Source organism: Protopterus annectens, chromosome 2.part2 (assembly GCF_019279795.1).
Source record: "Protopterus annectens isolate FY-2018-M chromosome 2.part2, PAN1.0, whole genome shotgun sequence".
NCBI classification, from domain to species: Eukaryota; Metazoa; Chordata; order Ceratodontiformes; family Protopteridae; genus Protopterus; species Protopterus annectens.
Genome location: NC_056730.1, coordinates 641,532,179 through 641,552,178, shown reverse-complemented (window position 1 = coordinate 641,552,178; position 20,000 = coordinate 641,532,179). Strand labels below are relative to the sequence as shown.

Sequence of the window (20,000 nt, the reverse complement as noted above, 5' to 3'; positions counted from 1 at the left end):
TTGGTACTTTATGACATTGCCTTATAAACCCTTTTTTGAGCTGTCAATCAGTTTCAGCTTTCCAGAAAGAATTCTTTTCATTTCTTTGGATCCCCTCAGCATTTTCTCATTAAAGAAGGTATTGATTGTCAGATATAACAGGAGTGTCCTCACCTTCTGATTTGGTCTAAAAATAAAAAATAAAACAAGAAAAGGAAGAAAACCTGTTTTATTGTCAGTACTAATTATTGCCATGCTGTCCTTCTGTATTTGGAGACTGCAAAACAAGACACAAATATATATATATATTGTAGGTTATTATGATAATATCAAAACTGGGCATGGGTTTAGGGGATGGATGTAGAAAAGGCAAAACATATGCACGATTGCATTCTGCTGGTAACATTTGTACACTTAGTTTACAGTGTACAGTAGTTACTCAAGTATGTAGTCACTGACTTGATTTTGCAATCCTGATTTGATTAATCTGAAAATACTGAAAGCTGCAGCTCCCCAAAAGAGACTGTGATATAAGAATATATATATTTTTATATTTAAATGTTACCATCTGCAACATTTCACAATATCTACTAATGATGAAAATTTGCATAACTTTTAATGAAACCACTGATATGGTAGAGGGATCACAACACAGACTCCGAAGTCAGGAAAATCACTCCACTTTGGCTGAATGCATCCTGTAATGTGCCTTGTGAGATCATAAAAATGGTCTTTTGTCATTAAATTATCCCCATATAGGATGGGCATTTATTGACTCAGCCTCCCCCCAAAAATGTAATGCTTGGTTTTGATTCTAAATTAATATGTCAATGCAGATCTCAGTATTCTATTCCAAACCCATAAAATCTACACACTACTAATTACTGTAAGACAAATCAGATACTGCAATTATCATTTTCAGCTTATGCATTTTGTAGTTGTTTAGTTATGTTGAATAAAATTATGTAGCCTATACTCAGAGAAGTACAGACTGGAGGTGTGTAGCAGTGTGGAAGACGTTTAGTTATATATCTGGAACATTGTCTTTTGCAGGACATGCCTTCCTTAGGAGATGGCTCCTGCTGTCAGATCCAGACGATGTAACTGCTGGGGCCAGAGGTTACTTGAAGGTCAGCCTTTTTGTTCTCGGTGTTGGAGATGAAGCTCCTGTAAGTACTATTCAGAGGTTTTACATATGTGATTGAGAACAATGATTGTGAATTGCATTAATTTACATCGTTTCCTGGTTGAGAGAAATAAAATGAATACAGTTTTAAAGTCCTAAGGAGACATACAGTCTATGGGCTAGTGACTGTTCCATCAAAGTCCTTTTGATAAGGAAAAGCCAACTGAACAGACCTTTCAGATTTCAGAAATTAGAATTTTCATCGAAGCTGTGTATCCTCAGATCTAGTTGTAAATTTAGTGGTACTTGAGGTCTCCCATTCGTAAAGGGCATGTGGGATGAAGCTCCCCACAGAAAGCAATGATGTCTAAAAGATCTGTTCAATCATCCAAATGCATTTGTCAGCTGACCATACACTGGTTTCTCAGAGGAAGTTATATGACTGTCTACTTTTGTCATACAGAGAACACAAAACATTTATCTCTGTAACATTACTTTTCAGTTTGAATATTTATACATATAGGGTATTATTCCATAAAATGATATTCAGAAATAGGATACTCTTACAGAAAGAGTATGTATGAATTTTCTTAGCACACCCTTGTACCATATTCCTTCAAAAATCTGTCCCTTTAGTAAAAGTGCTGAAAATATCTTTATATTGAGATTAAACACTGCTGAAAATTATTCTTGTGCAGTGTGTCAGGAAGCTTATATTGTCACTGTGTTCATTAGGTGTGCGAATAATGTTATTGCATGTGGGTGATGTCAAGAGTTTTTACCCTCTGTCATCTTCATGGCACAGATGGAGAGATCCTTGAATGTGACTCAGGCAACCTGGGTTTGTCTTGTAAGCCCGACACTTGAGGAGCTGACTGGAGTGACGGGAAAGGAGCAGTATTTTACCCACTTGCTTATCTATAGGGCGTGGAGCCATATCATGCTTACAAGTATACCATGGCATGCACTGATTGACGTTGTTAGCTGTAATGGCTTTATGTCATTACACATTGATCAGTGGGACTGGGAAGAGGATAGGGCATATAAAATAAAAATCTCAGTGGCCACAAGTATGACACTGCAACACCCCAATCTCTTTTCAGGCAATTGGAGGGTTTTTGGATTAGGTCCTGGGACTCCTGATGTCTGTAATCTAAGGCACCTGTATCGCCATAGGTAACAAAATATATAAAAATAGAGTTTCTTGACATTTGCAGACTTTACAACATCAGTGCTGTAAAAGTCATAAATGGAATGCCCATGTCTGACTACTTTGAAGACAAACTTTACTATTACTGTTGCCAGAGTTGGCCCTATAGATTATCTAATGGGTTAGATATTCTATCTACAGCTTCAGCAGCCCCAAGGGGATAGGCTTACATTCTGCTTTGTAGCTGCTTTGTATCTGCTTGATAGACAGTACTTGTTTGAATTCTGGAAAATTAAAATGTGGCCATTGAGAATTGAAACTTAGGATGACAACTTTGTAACTCACTTTGGTATAAAATACTTGTTTGACTTTAGTTTTGTGTTTGAAATAAATTTTTATCCATACCTGGTAAGAAAAAACAGTGAATACTGTAGGATTTTTTTAAACAGATGCATGCAAGTACAGATTCTTTTTCACTGTGACAGTGTGAAACCAAAGTTATTAGAGAGTTGTTGAATATAGATTGTAAATCCATGAAGGACCTGACCATATTGGGTTATGGACTGAGGCTTGATAACTGTTAAGTTTACAGTGGTACTCTTTATAATTAAAAAATAAGTCTAATTTGTATAGGAAACATTAAGAGTATGACTTGGTAATCTGGTCTGCCAAGTGAAATTTTTTGTGGACTAGTGGAATATTTAATTCTGGTATGTCAAGGTAAATGGAATGAATAGCATGATAAAAAACATAATAAAACAATCTAAACGCTGGGGATCACTCCAGTGGCTCTACTCGACAGAGGCACTAGGAACTAAGTTTGGGTGGCACGATGCCAGGGTAATCCTATGGGCTAGGCCTGTAAAGGCTCCAGGGCCATTAGCCTAGTACACACCTATGAACCTGTAACACAAACATTTCACTGTTCTGATTATGTGTTTAAGAAGTGTTCCTCCTCAAATTAGTGAATTTGACAAAAAACTGTTGATTTGTCAAATGCTTTATTTGTGGATTAATACATTTAGATGTGGATTGGCAAGATAAATGTTTTGAGTAACCTAGGAAAAAGGACACAATACATCTCCCGGGATTCAAGAAGCTCGGCGCAAGGACGGTTTTAGTCTTGTGCCGAGCGTCCTCAGTACAGATGGTGCAGCAGCGCCATATGAATATGTATGAGGGCACACCGCCGCACCCTAGACGTGCACAGGAAACGTGTGCGAGTGCAGGGGGTGTGTACAAGTGCTCTATGGAGGCATAAACATTCCCCGTCAGTTGCATAACCTACTATGCTTACTATTAGAGCCCGCCTCTAATAGTAAGTCAGTAATTCTGTGTCCGTGGATACCGAAATGTATGCTAAGCATACAAGAGTGTCTACGAACAGTGAAATAAAATCGAAGTAGTAAACACGCAAGCACATAGTGGAATGTTGAGCCCCATCCCTAGAACTTTCACAATTAGATTCCCCGTGTCCCTATTATACATTTGTATTGCTGCAATATCGAAGGTGTAAGCAAAGCGCAGCATGTTTGTGCTTCGCTGCCCTCTGCCGAGCGTAGCTTACACATCAAAATCATTCCAATAGAGAAAAACATGCGGAATCAACGTAAACGTCAATAGTGTAGTGTTTAGAGTATCCACCTAACGAACAGGCATTCACAGTTCGAGCCCAACAATAGCACATGTCCTTTTCCATGTGGAGTGAATGTCGTTTTGCTGTACAACCAACATAAGAGTATCACATGAGATGTTTAACTAAATGTTATTCAAAGTGGCACTGTCATAATGAATAAGGCACTAGTAAGCAGGTGTAAGCACAAGTAAGCAGCAGTAAACATATATAAGTACCAGTAAGCCAGTCTGAGTGTGCTTGCACTGGTCTAAGCAGTGGCCAGCATAGGAAATGTATAAAGTATGTACAGATATGTAATCTATATATATATATATATATATATATATATATATATATATATATATATATATATATATATATATATATATATATATATATATATATATATATATATATACATATATATACATATATATATATATATATATATATATATATATATTTATATTGTTGAAGAATGAACGACGTAACAATAAAGCATACAAAAGGAATGAAAAGGGAATCAACAGCAAACCCAGTATTATATAGCGCTGTCAGTGTATGTCATATCAAGCTGGGCAGGAGTGAGCAAAGCACTGCTACTCACACCACAGGCAGGATATTACCAGTGGGAGTAACATTGTTGATTTGCTGTAGTGCCATGTTAACGGGAGCAAGGATGTAATGAAGTATAGAGTCTACTCTTGACATAAAGACATGTGTGTTCCATGTGGGACAACCCAAAAATTGTGAATAGTTTCCTTTTGGTCGCTCATGTCACCAATGTTTGTGGACTAAAGGTTTGGGAGTTCTGAGGATACGTGGAGTGAGTCAGCCGATGGGATGGGTCTACAGGAGTAGGGAGTGGCCAGTGTGTAGTGGTGTGGATACACCGCAAATCCAACTGGAGAATGGATGACTGCAATGTTACGGAGGCATTGGGGTCGGTGTTTGGGGAACCAGGAGTCATGGGTATATGGATATATATGCAAATTAAACAGCACAGCAATAGTGTATTGGTTAGAGCAACCACTTAATGAACAGACATTCCGAATCCCACTGCATCACATACCATTTACCATTGGTAATCTGTACATGAACATATTTCGACATCTGTCCACTGTATAACCTACAAAATAACAATTAAAAGTGAAATGGAGCGAAGTGTCAGTGTCATAATGAATAAGGCACTAGTAAGCAGGTTTAAGCATATATAAACACCAGTAAGCATGTGTAAGTGCATTTGCGCGGGGTATGTATTGCTTTACAGGCACACACACACACACACACACACACACACACACATATATATATATATATATATATATATAAATATAAATATATATATATATATATATACATATATATAAGAGATATAAGAGAGTATATATATATGTACGTATGTATATATATATATATATATATATATATATATATATATATGTATGTATTGTTGAAGAATGAACAACGTAACAATAAAGCATACAAAAGGAATGAGAAGGGAATCAACAGCAAACCCAGTATTATATAGTGCTGTCAGTGTATGTCATATCAAGCTGGGCAGGAGTGAGCAAAGCACTGCTACTCACACCACAGGCAGGATATTACCAGTGGGAGTAACATTGTTGATCTGCTAAGTCTACTTTACAATCAGAAAAGTAGTCCCTGGTGGGTCTACCCAAAAATTGATAGAATATTTGGCCATCCAACCATTATACAAGCAAGGGCAGGTATGTTCAAGGACTAAATGGTGGGAGAGCCTGAGAATACATGGGTTGGGACAACATACGTGTAGGGCCGCTAACTCTCGGGAGAGGGCAATGTGTGGAGGTGTGTCATGGCTGCAAAAGTAACTGTACAATGGATGGTATGCGTGTATGTTGAACTTGGGTGGGGTGGAGTAACTATGGGTATGAAATTATGGATCCAGGTGTGCCAGGGTTGGATGGGCTGGTTCTAATTGGACTGCCTCGTGGAGGTCAGTGAGTTCGTTATAAGTATATATGCATACACACATGCAGACATCTATATGTAGAAGTACATTCTCTGTAACACATTCATTCCGTTTGCAGACATAAATAACATGAATGTGCCCTTACAAACCTCGACAGTAGATAGAGCAATAGATTGTGCATAAGAGGGAAGGGACAAAACTGCTAAAACACAGAAGTGTGTACAATGTCCGAAGTCAGTGCTGTGCTGAAAAAATCAAATGTGAGGACTTTCTCATACATGGAATCATTCCTGTGATCTGCCTGCTACGGCAACGCCAATTACTAAACCGGTCTATTTGTAAAAGAAATATGCCGAACACGTACATAATTAGGCTCTCATGTGTAACGTGTGCATTACCACATAGTCATACTTATTAATTTATTGTAGTGTCATGTTAACGGGAGCAAGGATGTAATGAAGTATAGAGTCTACTCTTGACATAAAGACATGCGTGTTCCATGTGGGACAACCCAAAAATTGCGAATAGTGTCCTTTTGGTCGCTCATGTCACCAATGTTTGTGGACTAAAGGTTTGGGAGTTCTGAGGATACGTGGAGTGAGTCAACCGATGGGATGGGTCTACAGGAGTAGGGAGTGGCCAATGTGTAGTGGTGTGGATACACCGTGAATCCAACTGGAGAATGGATGACTGCAGTGTTAGGGAGGCATTGGGGTCGGTGTTTGGGGAACCAGGAGTCATGGGTATATGGATATATATGCAAATTAAGCAGCACAGCAATAGTGTATTGGTTAGAGCAACCACCTAATGAACAGACATTCCCGTTCCGAATCCCACTGCATCACGTACCATTTACCATCGGTAATCTGTACATGAACATATTTCGACATCTGCCCACTGTATAACCTACAAAATAACAATTAAAAGTGAATTGGAGCGAAGTGTCAGTGTCATAATGAATAAGGCACTAGTAAGCAGGTTTAAGCATATATAAACACCAGTGAGCATTTGTAAGTGCATTTGCGCGGGGTATGCATTGCTTTACAGACACAGACACACACTTATATATATATATAAATATATATATATATATATATATATATATATATGTAAAGCTATACATATATATATATATATATATATATATATATATATATATATATATATATATATATATATATATAGTTGCAGACATATACATATATGTATAATATGTATATATATATATAAAATATATATATATATATATATATATGTATATATATATATGTATAAATATATATATATATATATATATATATATATATATATATATACATATATATATATATATATATATGTATGTGTGTGTGTGTGTGTGTGTGTGTGTGTGTGTGTGTGTGTGTGTGTGTGTGCGCGCGTAGATATACACAGATATACAGCTATGATAGGAAACAGTACACAAGAATGACATATGTTCACAGGCTATGCCAGTGGAAGTGAGGGCCCAAGCAAGAAACATGAAACACGTAGCATGACCTTCCACCCCCCCCTGCCGGACACGGAAACATACACACAAACCCACAAATAATGTAAATAGTCCACTGCTCCCCAGACCACAGGCAGGATGCAATGGGGGGTACACAGTGCACCCGTGAAATCTAATCTTGGAACACAGACAGACACACCCAAAAATTGACAAGACCAAAAAAAGGTGATATGCTGAACATTCTGGCTGGGGTGTGTACATACCTGGAATACAAGGGTGGGAAAGCCTGATGACCCATGGGTCGAGACAATTGTATGACATGGGTCCCGTGAAGTGGAGAGTGGGCAGCGTGTAGTGGTGTGTTCAGAAATGACCAGGATCCAGAGTAAGGATGGGTGCTATAGAGGAAATGTGGGTGAGGGAACTATGGGTAGCTAGTTATGGGTCTAGGTGTGCAGGTGTTGGCTGATGTGGGCCTATATGGACAGCGCCAGGGATGCAAGCAAATGTGTTCATTGGTCAGAGGTGTCATCCAACGAGCAGCCACACCCACTACGAGTCCCACTGCAGCAAAGTGTAATCTATATGGCAAGGAACGGAATAACCAGATGTAGATGTATATATGTAGAGGTATGCATGTGTATATCTACCCATAGTGACATAAAGATAAACCTCTCCCTCTCCGTAGTACAAATGTATACATACAGAGAAAGAATACATATACATACCCACATATAGATATATACATATGCAGACACCCATAGACCCATATGTTGTTAGGTATATATATATATATATATAAATATATATATATATATATATATATATATATAGATATAGAGAGACAGCAATATATAAATATATACATGTATGCATACATATACAGATATGTCTGTATATAGTAATGTATATATATATATATATATATATATATATATATATATAGATATATATGTGACTGTAAATATACACATGTATATATCTAGGATATAATACAGCAGTTATGAATTACATATGTTCACAGGCCATGCATATTATGGGGGTGAGGGGTCCAGTAAACAAACGTGTAACACATAACATCAACCCCCCCCCCCCGCCAGCTAGGCCGGTGATGCATACAGACACACAATAAAAGTAAACACACCACTGCTTCCCAGACCACCTGCAGGATACTACCAGTGGGAGAGACCTGTCAGGTCTAATCTTGAAATAAAGACATCAATGTCCCTTGTGGGACACACAAAAATGACTGATCATCGGAGTCAGTCCCTGTAATGATTCATCAAACCAGGCTGTAGACGTACATGGACAAGTAGGTTGTGCAAGCCTGATAACCCATGGGTCGACACAACGTACGACATGTGTCCTGACACGTGGAGAGTGGGAAATGTCGACATGTGTCCTGAAACGCGGAGAGTGGGCAATGTATAGTGGTGTGTTTATACCCCACCTGCGCCCACAGTAAGGATGAGTGCTGTGGGGGGGGGCAGGTGGGTGGGTATGCAATTATGGGCCTAGGCGTGCAGGTGTTGGCTGGCACAGTTGTAGTAGGACTGCCCCAGGGATGTAAGTAATATTCTAAAATGGGCATAGCTTACGCCCATACCTCTCAACCCCTAAGAGCAAATCCACTGGACAGGACATAAGCCACTGGGGGAACAAATAGGGACCATACCTCTCAACTGTCCCTGATTTCCAGGGACATCCCTGATTTTTACTCAAATTCTAACTCTGTCCCACTTAATCTCTCCTAAAACTAGTGACTTTTGGAGGATAGGTGGTGAATTACATGTAATGAATAATGACAACAAATAGGAGTTATAAACATCATTTACCTCAGAAAATGTGTGTTAATTCATATGCTCTGAGTCTGTCAATGTGTCAGGTTAACAGCACTAATATTTTAAATGTGTCCCTGATGTTGTCACGACGTGTCTCTGATTCAGTTGATATTTGTCCCCAATCGTTTGAGAGGTCTGATAGGGACAGAAAGCACATATTCCACTTGCAACCTTAGAAAGATGATAGACTAATAGGTATCCAGTAGCATGACTCGGCTGAAGGATGTGGGTTCCAAAACCCAATCACTTGTTTGTATTGAAGAGCGTCAGTACCCATGTATTAGCCAGACAGGTGCAGATTATAAGAGGAACACACCACTAATATGAATCAAACTCTGGACAGGCCGCGGATTCCGTACAGTCGAATGGCGTGCTTTCACCTAATGGGCAGTCATTCCCGATACTGCAGGCATGTAATCCGATGTAATAGGCATTGCAAGGTAATATCGTAGTCCTCACTCCCACCCAGGGGTGTGAGTGTCAGATGCAAACACCAAATGCAGTGCATTTGCAAGTGCGGGAGCAAGTGGGTATAAGCTTTTTTGGTCGCCGGTATGTGAGTATCACACTGGTGAAGCAATGTAGAGGCTAACTGAGTGTAAGAAACTGTAACCGGAGGTTAGCATTGCTTAGCTCTGCGCAAACCCACACACACCTGCTCACAACTGCTTTAATGTGCCTTAGTCACTCTGTATCTAACGGCCTAGTTCTGCTCAGCAACAAAATAACTGGTCTCTGCAACGCTCAAAACCAGGACCCTGCACACCACAGCCAATGTGATTTACCACTAAGCCATGGCAGATATACAGACATCAGATGTTATCACAAACATATCATCCAGCACAGTCATTCAACAGTATAGGAAATATATTCCATCATGTAGATATATGTGTGTGTGTTTATGTCCAGATATAGATAGATACATAATATATATATATATAGATATATATATATATATATATATATATATATATATATACACACACACACACACACACACACACACACACACACACATATATATATATATATATATATATATATATATATATATATATATAGATATATCAAGAACATCCCATGTGACAACAAAGTTTATAAAGGAATGAAAAGGGAAATACCAGCAACACCTGTATTATGTAGTGGTGTTAATCTATGTAATATCAAGACTCCCTCAGACAGACATGTGTCAATAATACACGCAAACATTTGTACATTGGCCAAATACATCACTCTGTGCATTTTATTTACAATCTGTAGAAGATACTGAAAGCTCTTATTGTTTGGAATACATAGGGACTGTTTTATTCTACATCAAGATTTTAACTTGACATGAAGATTTAACTTTTCCAACAATAAAAGAATTTTAACTGGCATTAAAGCTAGAAGCTTTTATTTGATCTGTTAGACTGGTTAAGCTATCACAGTTCACCACAGTCACATAGCAGCTACTACATCTTCAGTGTGGATACTTTGTATATCAGACCAAAAAGATTGGATACTTTGAAGCCATCATAAGACTGGAAACTTTGGAGCCATCATTTCGCTATGGTATAATTGCATTCACAGCGTGAATATCTTGTAAGTGCATTTAATTTAAGTACTGGAAATGTATGCAAGTTTTTTGCTATATATGTTGCACTTTTAAGTTTCATATCATTTAACCACACTACCTATTCTCCAAGAGAACTTTACTTCATTGGCCATTGTTGTACAGCATTTCATTTTGAATACTGTTTTTACTTGTTACTGGTAGCTGTACTTTAGCATTAGGAGGTACCCTTTCTTTATTGTATTATGTAGTGGTGTTGATCTATATAATATCAAGACTCCCTCAGACAGACATGTGTCAATAATACACGCAAACATTTGTACATTGGCCAAATACATCACTCTGTGCATTTTATTTACATTAACACAACAGTTCCTGTCCAATCATTATGTGAAAACAGTACTCTTGCAAGGTGCTGTGTGTGACATCATCATCATGAAAAAGATAAATGGGGTAATCATAGAGGGACTGTTAGTGTCGTGTGTACAATGGGGTCATCTGCATCACGTGTACCTTTGTCCTTTAGGAGTCATGTGCATACCAGGATCGTGTGCCTGAGAGACAGGGGTAAGGACAACTGTAGTATGTTGTGATGCAAATTAAAAAGGTTACATGTGTCCAGTGGACACGTGTGTGAAATAGACAGCTATGTATGGGGCAAATATTGTTCTAGGAACAGATTGGCCTTTTGTTTCCATAGGGTGAGAGTGGGATGTGAGGGAAGTAGAGTAGGTATGCTCATGGAGGATAGGTTGGGTAGGATGATAGACAAGACAGCATATAGGGTCGGTATATGACACGTGTGGGGATACACACCTTGGACGGGGAGGGGTGTTGGTCAGTCACAAGCCCATGAACCCCCAGATGGAAACAGTGGGACAGAGGTCCCCAGCCATGGGCAGCCACCACTGCACCAAAACAGCCGCAAAGGTGGCTGTGCTGGGGGCGGTCTAGGAGGGGCAGGCTCACCCTCTAAATGTGACACTCTGCCCTTGAGCTGGTGTATCTGGCCTCAAAACCCCTTATTGAGCCCCCTAAGCACCATGCCCAGGACTGTACGACAGCGGACAAGTTCCTGTCTGGACATGCTCCCAGGGGGGACAAGCCCCATCCTCAGCGGCAGTTCCACCAGAAGGTGGTGCAGAGCCAACAGAGGTGGAGATCCAAGGCTGGGCCCCAGATGTGCTGGTGCCTGGTGCCATGGCCAGCTGAAGTGGGACAGGAGGTTCTGCTGGGACCTCTGAACCCATACAGCCTATGGTGTTGCAGTTTTAACACAGATATGGTTTAGTAATAGTCAACAACATTCAGGATTACTTATAACAGCATGCATAGATATGACCATCAACCCAACACAACCAATAGTATACATTTGCAGAGGGAGCACAACACATGCATATATACTGCATGACATCTGTACAACATGTAGAAGACTTGTAACTATGAACAGTGGCGCATTATTGGCATGTCACTGTGAGAACCTCAGACAGTGACTGTCATACCACTGTTTCATGTGACATATGTCCAATCATGGATGCGATGGCAGTATCTCTCATCACTATCACCATGTACTGACTGCAATCCTCACACTAAGCTTCTGCAGTTCACAGATGTGTGTTCAGCGAGTAACACTGACCAGTCCACAGATGGCCCTACAGATGGGGGTTCCCTCACAAACAGAGCAGTGGCTTGTCAGTTTTACATGCAGAATAGCCATTACCACACACAACTTGTTAAACTGGCAGTAGTCTCAATGAAGCAGAGCTACACTTACATGCTGTAGCCATGTCTGGCACATCACCCTCCTGTCTTTAGGCTATTTTCCACTGTGTATGTTGTTTGAGGAATACCCAGATATCATCTGTGATGCCATTTTACCAAACACCAGATCCAGGTTCCATTCACAGCGACTGTCATGGGCAAACACCAACATGATGTTCCTAGATATTGTACTGTGTTTCCGTGTGATTGGCTATAGGAACATCACCACAGCTGTTCCACATGCAATCAGCTAGAGGAGGACTGCAACAGGTGCAGAGGCCAGCACCTGATCATGACCATCACTTACAAAACACAAGCTGCTGCTGAGCAGGTGTACAACTCCACATCCACCAGAGAGTGTGTGAGAAGGACAGATAGAGGCAAAGTACATCAGAGAAGGGCTTGGAGATGAAAACCTAGGCATCATCTGTCACACACCTACCAGTACAGGGGCTCAAACCCCTGACTGACTAGCCATTACTATTACAAGTGCATGCAGTTACTCCATGTGCCACAAAGCTGACATGTTGGTGTGCTGTAAGAACATATATTTGTGCTGGTGAGCGACATCTGCAACAGAGATATAGTAGACATACATTAGGTGTAGTACACATGGTTGTCCTCATGATCATATGTCATTGTCAACACAACCACAGTCTCTAAGGGACTCAGACACATTGCTACACTTTGCCAGGCCCACAAATACACTTCCTAAGTACTTAGTTTGCCACACTGCAGTAATGCACAGGTACTGCATGCACCACAGGGGATATCCGGAGGTTCTGTGGGCTAGGGCATGCGAACGTGTCTGACATCAGTCGGTATGCCAATGGGAGTTATACTGGGTGTGACTGTGGTTGGGAGCATCATACCCCACATGCAGACACAAGGTGCCAGTACTGACATGCATGTGTCCATTGCTTCATCGGTGTGTTGTGGTTGGCTGTGCAAGATGGTTGTACAAAGCTGGGTGAGGGGTAATCCTTGGCATCACGCCACTCGACAATGGTGTGCAGTGTGGTTCAGGGGTGTAGTGTCTGCAATGTCCCACACAGATGGGTATTGTATGAACTGTCCTGTCATCCTGGTTACCATTGTGCATGGCCATTGCTTTGCAATGCATGCCATGTCTGTGTTTGATAGTCCTTGACATGGACATTGCCTGGGATGTGCACGTCCCACAGTAATTTACAGTGACATGTACAAGTGTACCTGGTTTGGCTGGCACATGTTGTGTACACAGACTGTTATCCTCAGATATGCCAGTACTGGCCTGTTGTGGCAGGACCTGCTTATAGACAGCAGGTTGACCCTGCACCTGCATTGATAGCATGATACAGGTATTCCCTGGTGTCAGTGGCATCTGTCCATACAGGGCATGTGTGTAAGGTATTGTATGGCCTTTGTGGATCACATTTGATGGCACCACATATGTTGCAGACATCCAGTGGGGAACATAGTGAAGGCACATTGTCCACAATTATGTGCCTATTGTACTGCTGGACAGGGTGCCATGCCCTCTGCAGCCCACTGCAATCACACCATGCCTACTATCTGTCATCAATGTGCAGGGTACTAGTAACATAGCGGGATATTCTAGGCAAGTGTGTTTGTGTATGACACATGGGTTCAGAACGTATTCCGGATAATAGTAGGGTTGCATACTTTGTTCACCAGGCCTTTTGCCAGATGTAGGGGTATGGCTTGGCAACATAGACCCTTGGTTGATTGACATCTGTACCCCTCGTGAGGTGGACATTGTGACATATAATACAGACACAATATAGGAAAATTACAAAATCTGCTTCCCAACATGTCCACTGGTTAGAAACTCACAGCCACCTCCACACAGGTTCTGTCAAACAGACACACACCTGCCATGTCTTGGAATAGAACCCCTACCTAACTAGTTTATCACACTACAGCATTGTGCAGTTACAGCACATGCTACAGCGATTACTGGGTTAAAGTAGTCCCACTGGTGTATTACTAGGTGGGTGACATCAGCAGGATTGCCAAAGGAGGTTATGTGAATTGTAAAGAGTGCGCATACTCTAAAAAGCATTGTTCCTTTCTCAACCAGACAGATGCACACAGTTGGCCTGTCTTGGAATAGAACCCTTACCTAATTAGTTTATCACACTACAGCATTATGCAATTACAGCATGTGATATGGAGATTACTAGGTTACAGAAGTTCCAGAGGTGTATTTCAAGGTGGATGACATCAGCACGATTGCCAGAGGTGGTTATGTGAATTGTAAAGTGTGCATACTCTAAAAAGCATTGTTCCTTTCTCAGGTAGGCAGACATATACACACACAGTTGACCTATCTTGGAATAGAGCCCCTACCTAATTAGTTTATCACACTACAGCATTACGCAGTTACAGCACATGCTATGGAGTTTACTGGGTTGCAGAAGTCCCAGAGGTGCATTTCTAGGTGGGTGACATCAGCAGGACTGCCAGAAGTGAGTATGTGAATTGTAAAGAGTGTGCTTACTCTAAAAAGCATTGTTTCTTTCTCAGGCAGTCAGACACATACAGTTGGCCTGTCTGAGACTAGAACACCTACCAAACTAGTTTATCACACTACAGCATTACATAGTTACAGCACACCCCATGGAGATTATTGGATTACAGCACTCCCAGAGGTGTATTTCTAGGTGGGTGACATCAGCAGGATTGCCAAAGGTGAATATGTGAATTGTAAAGAGTGTGCATACTCTAAAAAGCATTGTTTCTTTCTCAGGCAGACACACACAGTTGGCCTGTGTGGGATTAGAACACCCACCAAACTAGTTTATCACAATACAGCATGCGCCGCAAAGATTACTGGGTTATAGCACTCCAAGAGATGTATTCGTAGGTGGGTGACATCAGCAGGATTGCCAAAGAAGTGCATTTCAAGTGTACTGTGAGTTGTACATGTCTGTTACCTGGGTGTACCCGCTGCTTACTGTCACGAAAACACATTTACATTTACTTACAACTGCCTTATTCAGTCCTAATTGACAGTATCAACAAGGCTTGCAGGTTTTGAGCCCTGGACCATGCACACCGAAGTCAATGGATGGACCACTAAGCCATCTTAGTTGTATACATGTTGCATGGATTTTGTAATGCACATCTTACTACAAGTGTTCCACAGTACTGAAAACAAATGGGACAGTCACTTTGTGTACATATGTACAGTACCCTTGAATGTACTATACTCTGTGAAACAACAAAGACAAGTCTACATCTGTACAACTGTCATAACTACATATCTATATATATATATATATATATATATATATATATGTGTGTGTGTGTGTATGCACCTACGAGATGTGTACACACACACACACACACACACACACACACACACACACACACACATATATATATATATATATATATATATGCATATACACAGACACAGCTATAGCCATATATATATATATATATATATATATATATATATATATATATATATATATATATATATATATATATATATATATATATATGTGTGTGTGTGTGTGTGTATATATATATATATATATGTATATATATATATATATATATATATATATATATATGTATATGTATATACACACATGTCTGAACACCCTTTGTGACACAGAAGGGTTCCAAAGAAACTGACATGTACACAAAACAGAGGCATTTCTTGTATTATAACATTTAAATCTTAATCAGTTCACCAGAAAAGGGATGGTTGTTGTGTATGTGGAGTTTGGGGTGGGGAATGATGGCTAATGTAATCTACCCCTGGGATTGTGGAGTTTGGGTGGGGGAATGATGTGTATGGACTTACACCCCGGCGACCACTTTTGTGTCACTGCTCGACAGTGGCACAGGAAAATAACATACCCAACTATATTTGTGCTTGACTGTGTATTCTTTACCATTCCTAACTATCTAATACTTTGTAGACATCAGTCAATACAGATGGCTACCATGGTGTGCAGCATGTTAAAAGACATTACACATATGTATGCCTGGCTACAGGGTAGTCACACACACAAACACACACACACTTGCCAGTATTGTGCATACACGTCTTGCCTATGTAAAGGTAACTAGTACAGTGGTATGCAGTTGGGGTATGTGCCACAGAAAACATACAATTACACTTACTCTGTTTCCACTTCTGAGCTGGGTGACATCACAGGACTTATTACTTGCAGTGGGGAGGGGGAGGGGGGAAGAGAGAGGTTTAGCAGTTGACAAGGATAAAGTCCAGTGCAAAAGATGGTATCTCTTTGGAATGCAGCAAAACCCACTGTCATGACAGGATACAGACACAAATACACACACACCATTTGCTGACACATAGACAAAGGCACTCAGCCATTCGTTGACACACACACTGAGGCATTTGTTGTCACACACACATGCACACAGTTGCCAGTGGTGGAATCAGAACTTCTGCCTATCTACAGATCACTATTACAGTACTACACAGTTACGAGATGCGCAACAGAGATTACACATTCCAAGGCAGTCAGAATCCCCTTCTAAGAAGGATGAACACAGGATAGCAGCGGATTTCTTCAGCTCCACCAATTTCATTACACTAACAGGAATTAATTGCTTAAAAATTAATTTTTGAAGTCATTTTCTTTCTAAATATGTTTGTTTTATATAGTTCTTGAACTATATCTAAAAAAGAAAGGAAATGTTAACAATATTCCTGTCAGAAATCACATTGGAAATTTTCCTGTCAGTTTATCAGTCTGAAATGAGTTCCAGTAAGACAAATTCTCAAGACTCCAGCATCAAGAAAGAACTTCAGTCTCTGATAACTATAATCCAGCAACTTACTGCTAAGATGGATAAAATGGATACTAAAATTGATACCTTCATAGAAAAAACTATAAAACAAATAGACTTGTTACATATAGACCTGCAACAACAGAAGATCCAGATGACAGGCATAGAAGAAGCTGTGAATGACATGGAAAATAGAATCCAAGAAGAGGAAATCAACATTGAGTTTCTGCTGAAACAAAATACACATTTACAAACAAAGCTGGATGACTTGGAAAATAGATGTAGGCGCAATAACATTAGGATTTTTGGACTGCCAGAAAATATTGAAGGTAACAATATTACTTTTTAACAACATGGCTCCTAAAACTTTAGACTTACCAGAAGCATTCTCTTTTGGTATCGAAGAGCACATAGATCTATAGCTAATACTAACTCTAACAAAAACTATCCTAGATCAGTTATAGTTAGATTTCTATCATCTTTTGATAAAGAGATGGTTCTTAATTCTGCTTGGGCTAAAGCTCCTGTTAAGTTTAATGAGACAACTGTGCTTTGACAATGACTATTCTTCCTTGGTAATAGCTAAAAGAAAAGTTTTTTCTGCCACTAATAAGGGAGCTTAAAAAGCACAGTTTAAAACATACCTTCTGTTTCCTGCCAAGCTAAAAATCTTCCTTCCTGATGGTCCTAAAATTTTTGATGACTTAGACTCTGCTTTACTGTTTATCAAAAAAATAAGATTTTGGATAAAATAGAGGAAATGGAATGGGCTAGTCCTTCATTAAAGAGACTGGCAACTGAAACTTCGTGGAAGACTTCTGAGAAGAAGAAGAGACTAAAGAACAAATGATTTGTTCTATGTTTTTTCTTTTTTCTCTCATCATTTTACTTCATTATTAACCTTTTTAAATATAGTTCCTGCATTTCCAGAAAGCCACAAATGTTCGGAAAAAGATTTAATCAAAGTTATTCTCTGTGTGCAAAGAAATGTTTTGTTTCATAACCAGTCAAAATATCTGAGGAACTAATAACAAGCTATTATTCAATTTGTTTCTCTTTCTGAAAAAGAGAAGTAAGTCAGTAATTTGATACATTTTTTTTCTTTTTTTCTCCTTTTCTTCTTTTCTTTGTTTAAACAATGACATTCTATTTAGATTATGTAGTGGGTAAAGGAGGGGGGCAGGGAGAGAAGAGTAATGAAAATATGATAAATAGAATAATAACATATTTATTCCTTGTAAAAAGTTTATATGTTCTTCAAATGCTATTCCTAATTATACTTTCTTGATTATACTGCTTATGCTTGTTTGTAAATAATCTGTCATGCTTTAACTAATAATAATTAGAACTAAATAATAGTAAATAATATGTTTTATTTTTAACTCTATTAATATAAACAGTAAGTAGTATTCCATTGTATATACTTCTTATTTCTTTCTCTTACATTTTTTTTATTTCTGCCTTACACTCTTTTATTTTCTACTCTCTTTTTCTTTTCTTTATTCTTTCTCTTTATTTTTTCTCATATTAATATATAGAAATGCTTTTGATCATATAGACACAGTAAATAATAAGATTTGCATAAAAATTGAGTTGGGACAATAATATTGAGTTTTATTGCCTATTAATAACTTTGGGCTTAATTTCACTTACATAGAGGCTGTAATAACCTGTAAAATACATTGCAAAGGTTTTGTCATGTTTAGATGCATTTACACTGCTAAATGAATGTTTGTCACTAGTTTTTAACAAGTTTCCCGCCAAAATGTTAAGGGAGACAATCTGGGATGTGGGCTACTTCATGAACAGTGTCCTCATGCTGTTTCAAAAGCTTCAACTCTCAGAATTTTCACAGAGAAGCTGAAAGCAGTCAATCTGACCTTTGACCCAGATATCACACTGACACATCACAGATTCAGGAAGAACACTCTACCAGGAAGTAGAACTGATGCAAATGCGACTATGTGAAGGAAAATGAACTCTTTGACATTTAAATGTGAGTTATTTTATATAATTACTTAAATATCTATGTTATAATTCATAAAATATGTCAGTTATAATGATTTTAAATGATGCAGTTTCTTGTAGTAAGTAAATGTCTTATTTTAGAAGGCATAGAAAATGAAACATTTATTCAAGTGTTTTTGAAAATCTACTTGACTGCAGCATACTAATCTGTGTTCAAAACTTATGTTCCAAACATATACATTACTATAACTCATTTAATTCATCTGATTGACAAGCATAAATAACTTTATAACTCTATTCTGGAAGAAATTGTCTTGTGATATATTTTAAAGCAGTAGTATAGACATACAAAATACAAATACAGATGTTTTTTTTTTACAATAATGCAAGTGTTTCTGAGAATTTGCATAACTATGCAGTATGATTTATAACAACTTCTATAAATATAATATTTTATTCTATTGACAATAATGAGTATGAGTAAAATGCTCATATACAAGCAATTCAAGTTTTTTCTGAAGCTGTTGACTGCATTTACATGACAGAAAATAGATGCATCTTAATATATGTAATGTCTGAACCATATTAGCCAAAGTTTTTGATTTAAATGAATGTTAGAACTTATTTTTACATACTTTGAATAAATTAATATGTAAATATGCCTTCTTTTTTTTTTCTCTCTCTTTCTTTCACTCTCTCTCCCTCTTTCACGTCTTTTATTTCTCTCTCTCCTCTTGGTTCCTAATATCAAGTTTATTTGAATGCTATTTGAATACAAGTGTATTATATTACGGGGCTTTTATATTC

At 38.7% G+C, this 20,000-nt stretch overlaps 1 protein-coding gene across 5 annotated transcripts in view; it reads left to right on the top strand.

Annotated features, from left to right (window-relative positions):
- The window catches only part of DYSF (dysferlin), a 3,914,743-nt gene that overhangs the window by 1,586,610 nt on the left and 2,308,133 nt on the right, over window positions 1-20,000 (top strand). For all 5 annotated transcript variants that reach the window (XM_044064060.1, XM_044064063.1, XM_044064061.1 and 2 more), the window contains exon 11: window positions 1,033-1,148. In XM_044064060.1, the coding sequence (XP_043919995.1) occupies window positions 1,033-1,148 (116 nt within the window). The remainder of the gene's footprint in view (window positions 1-1,032; window positions 1,149-20,000) is intronic.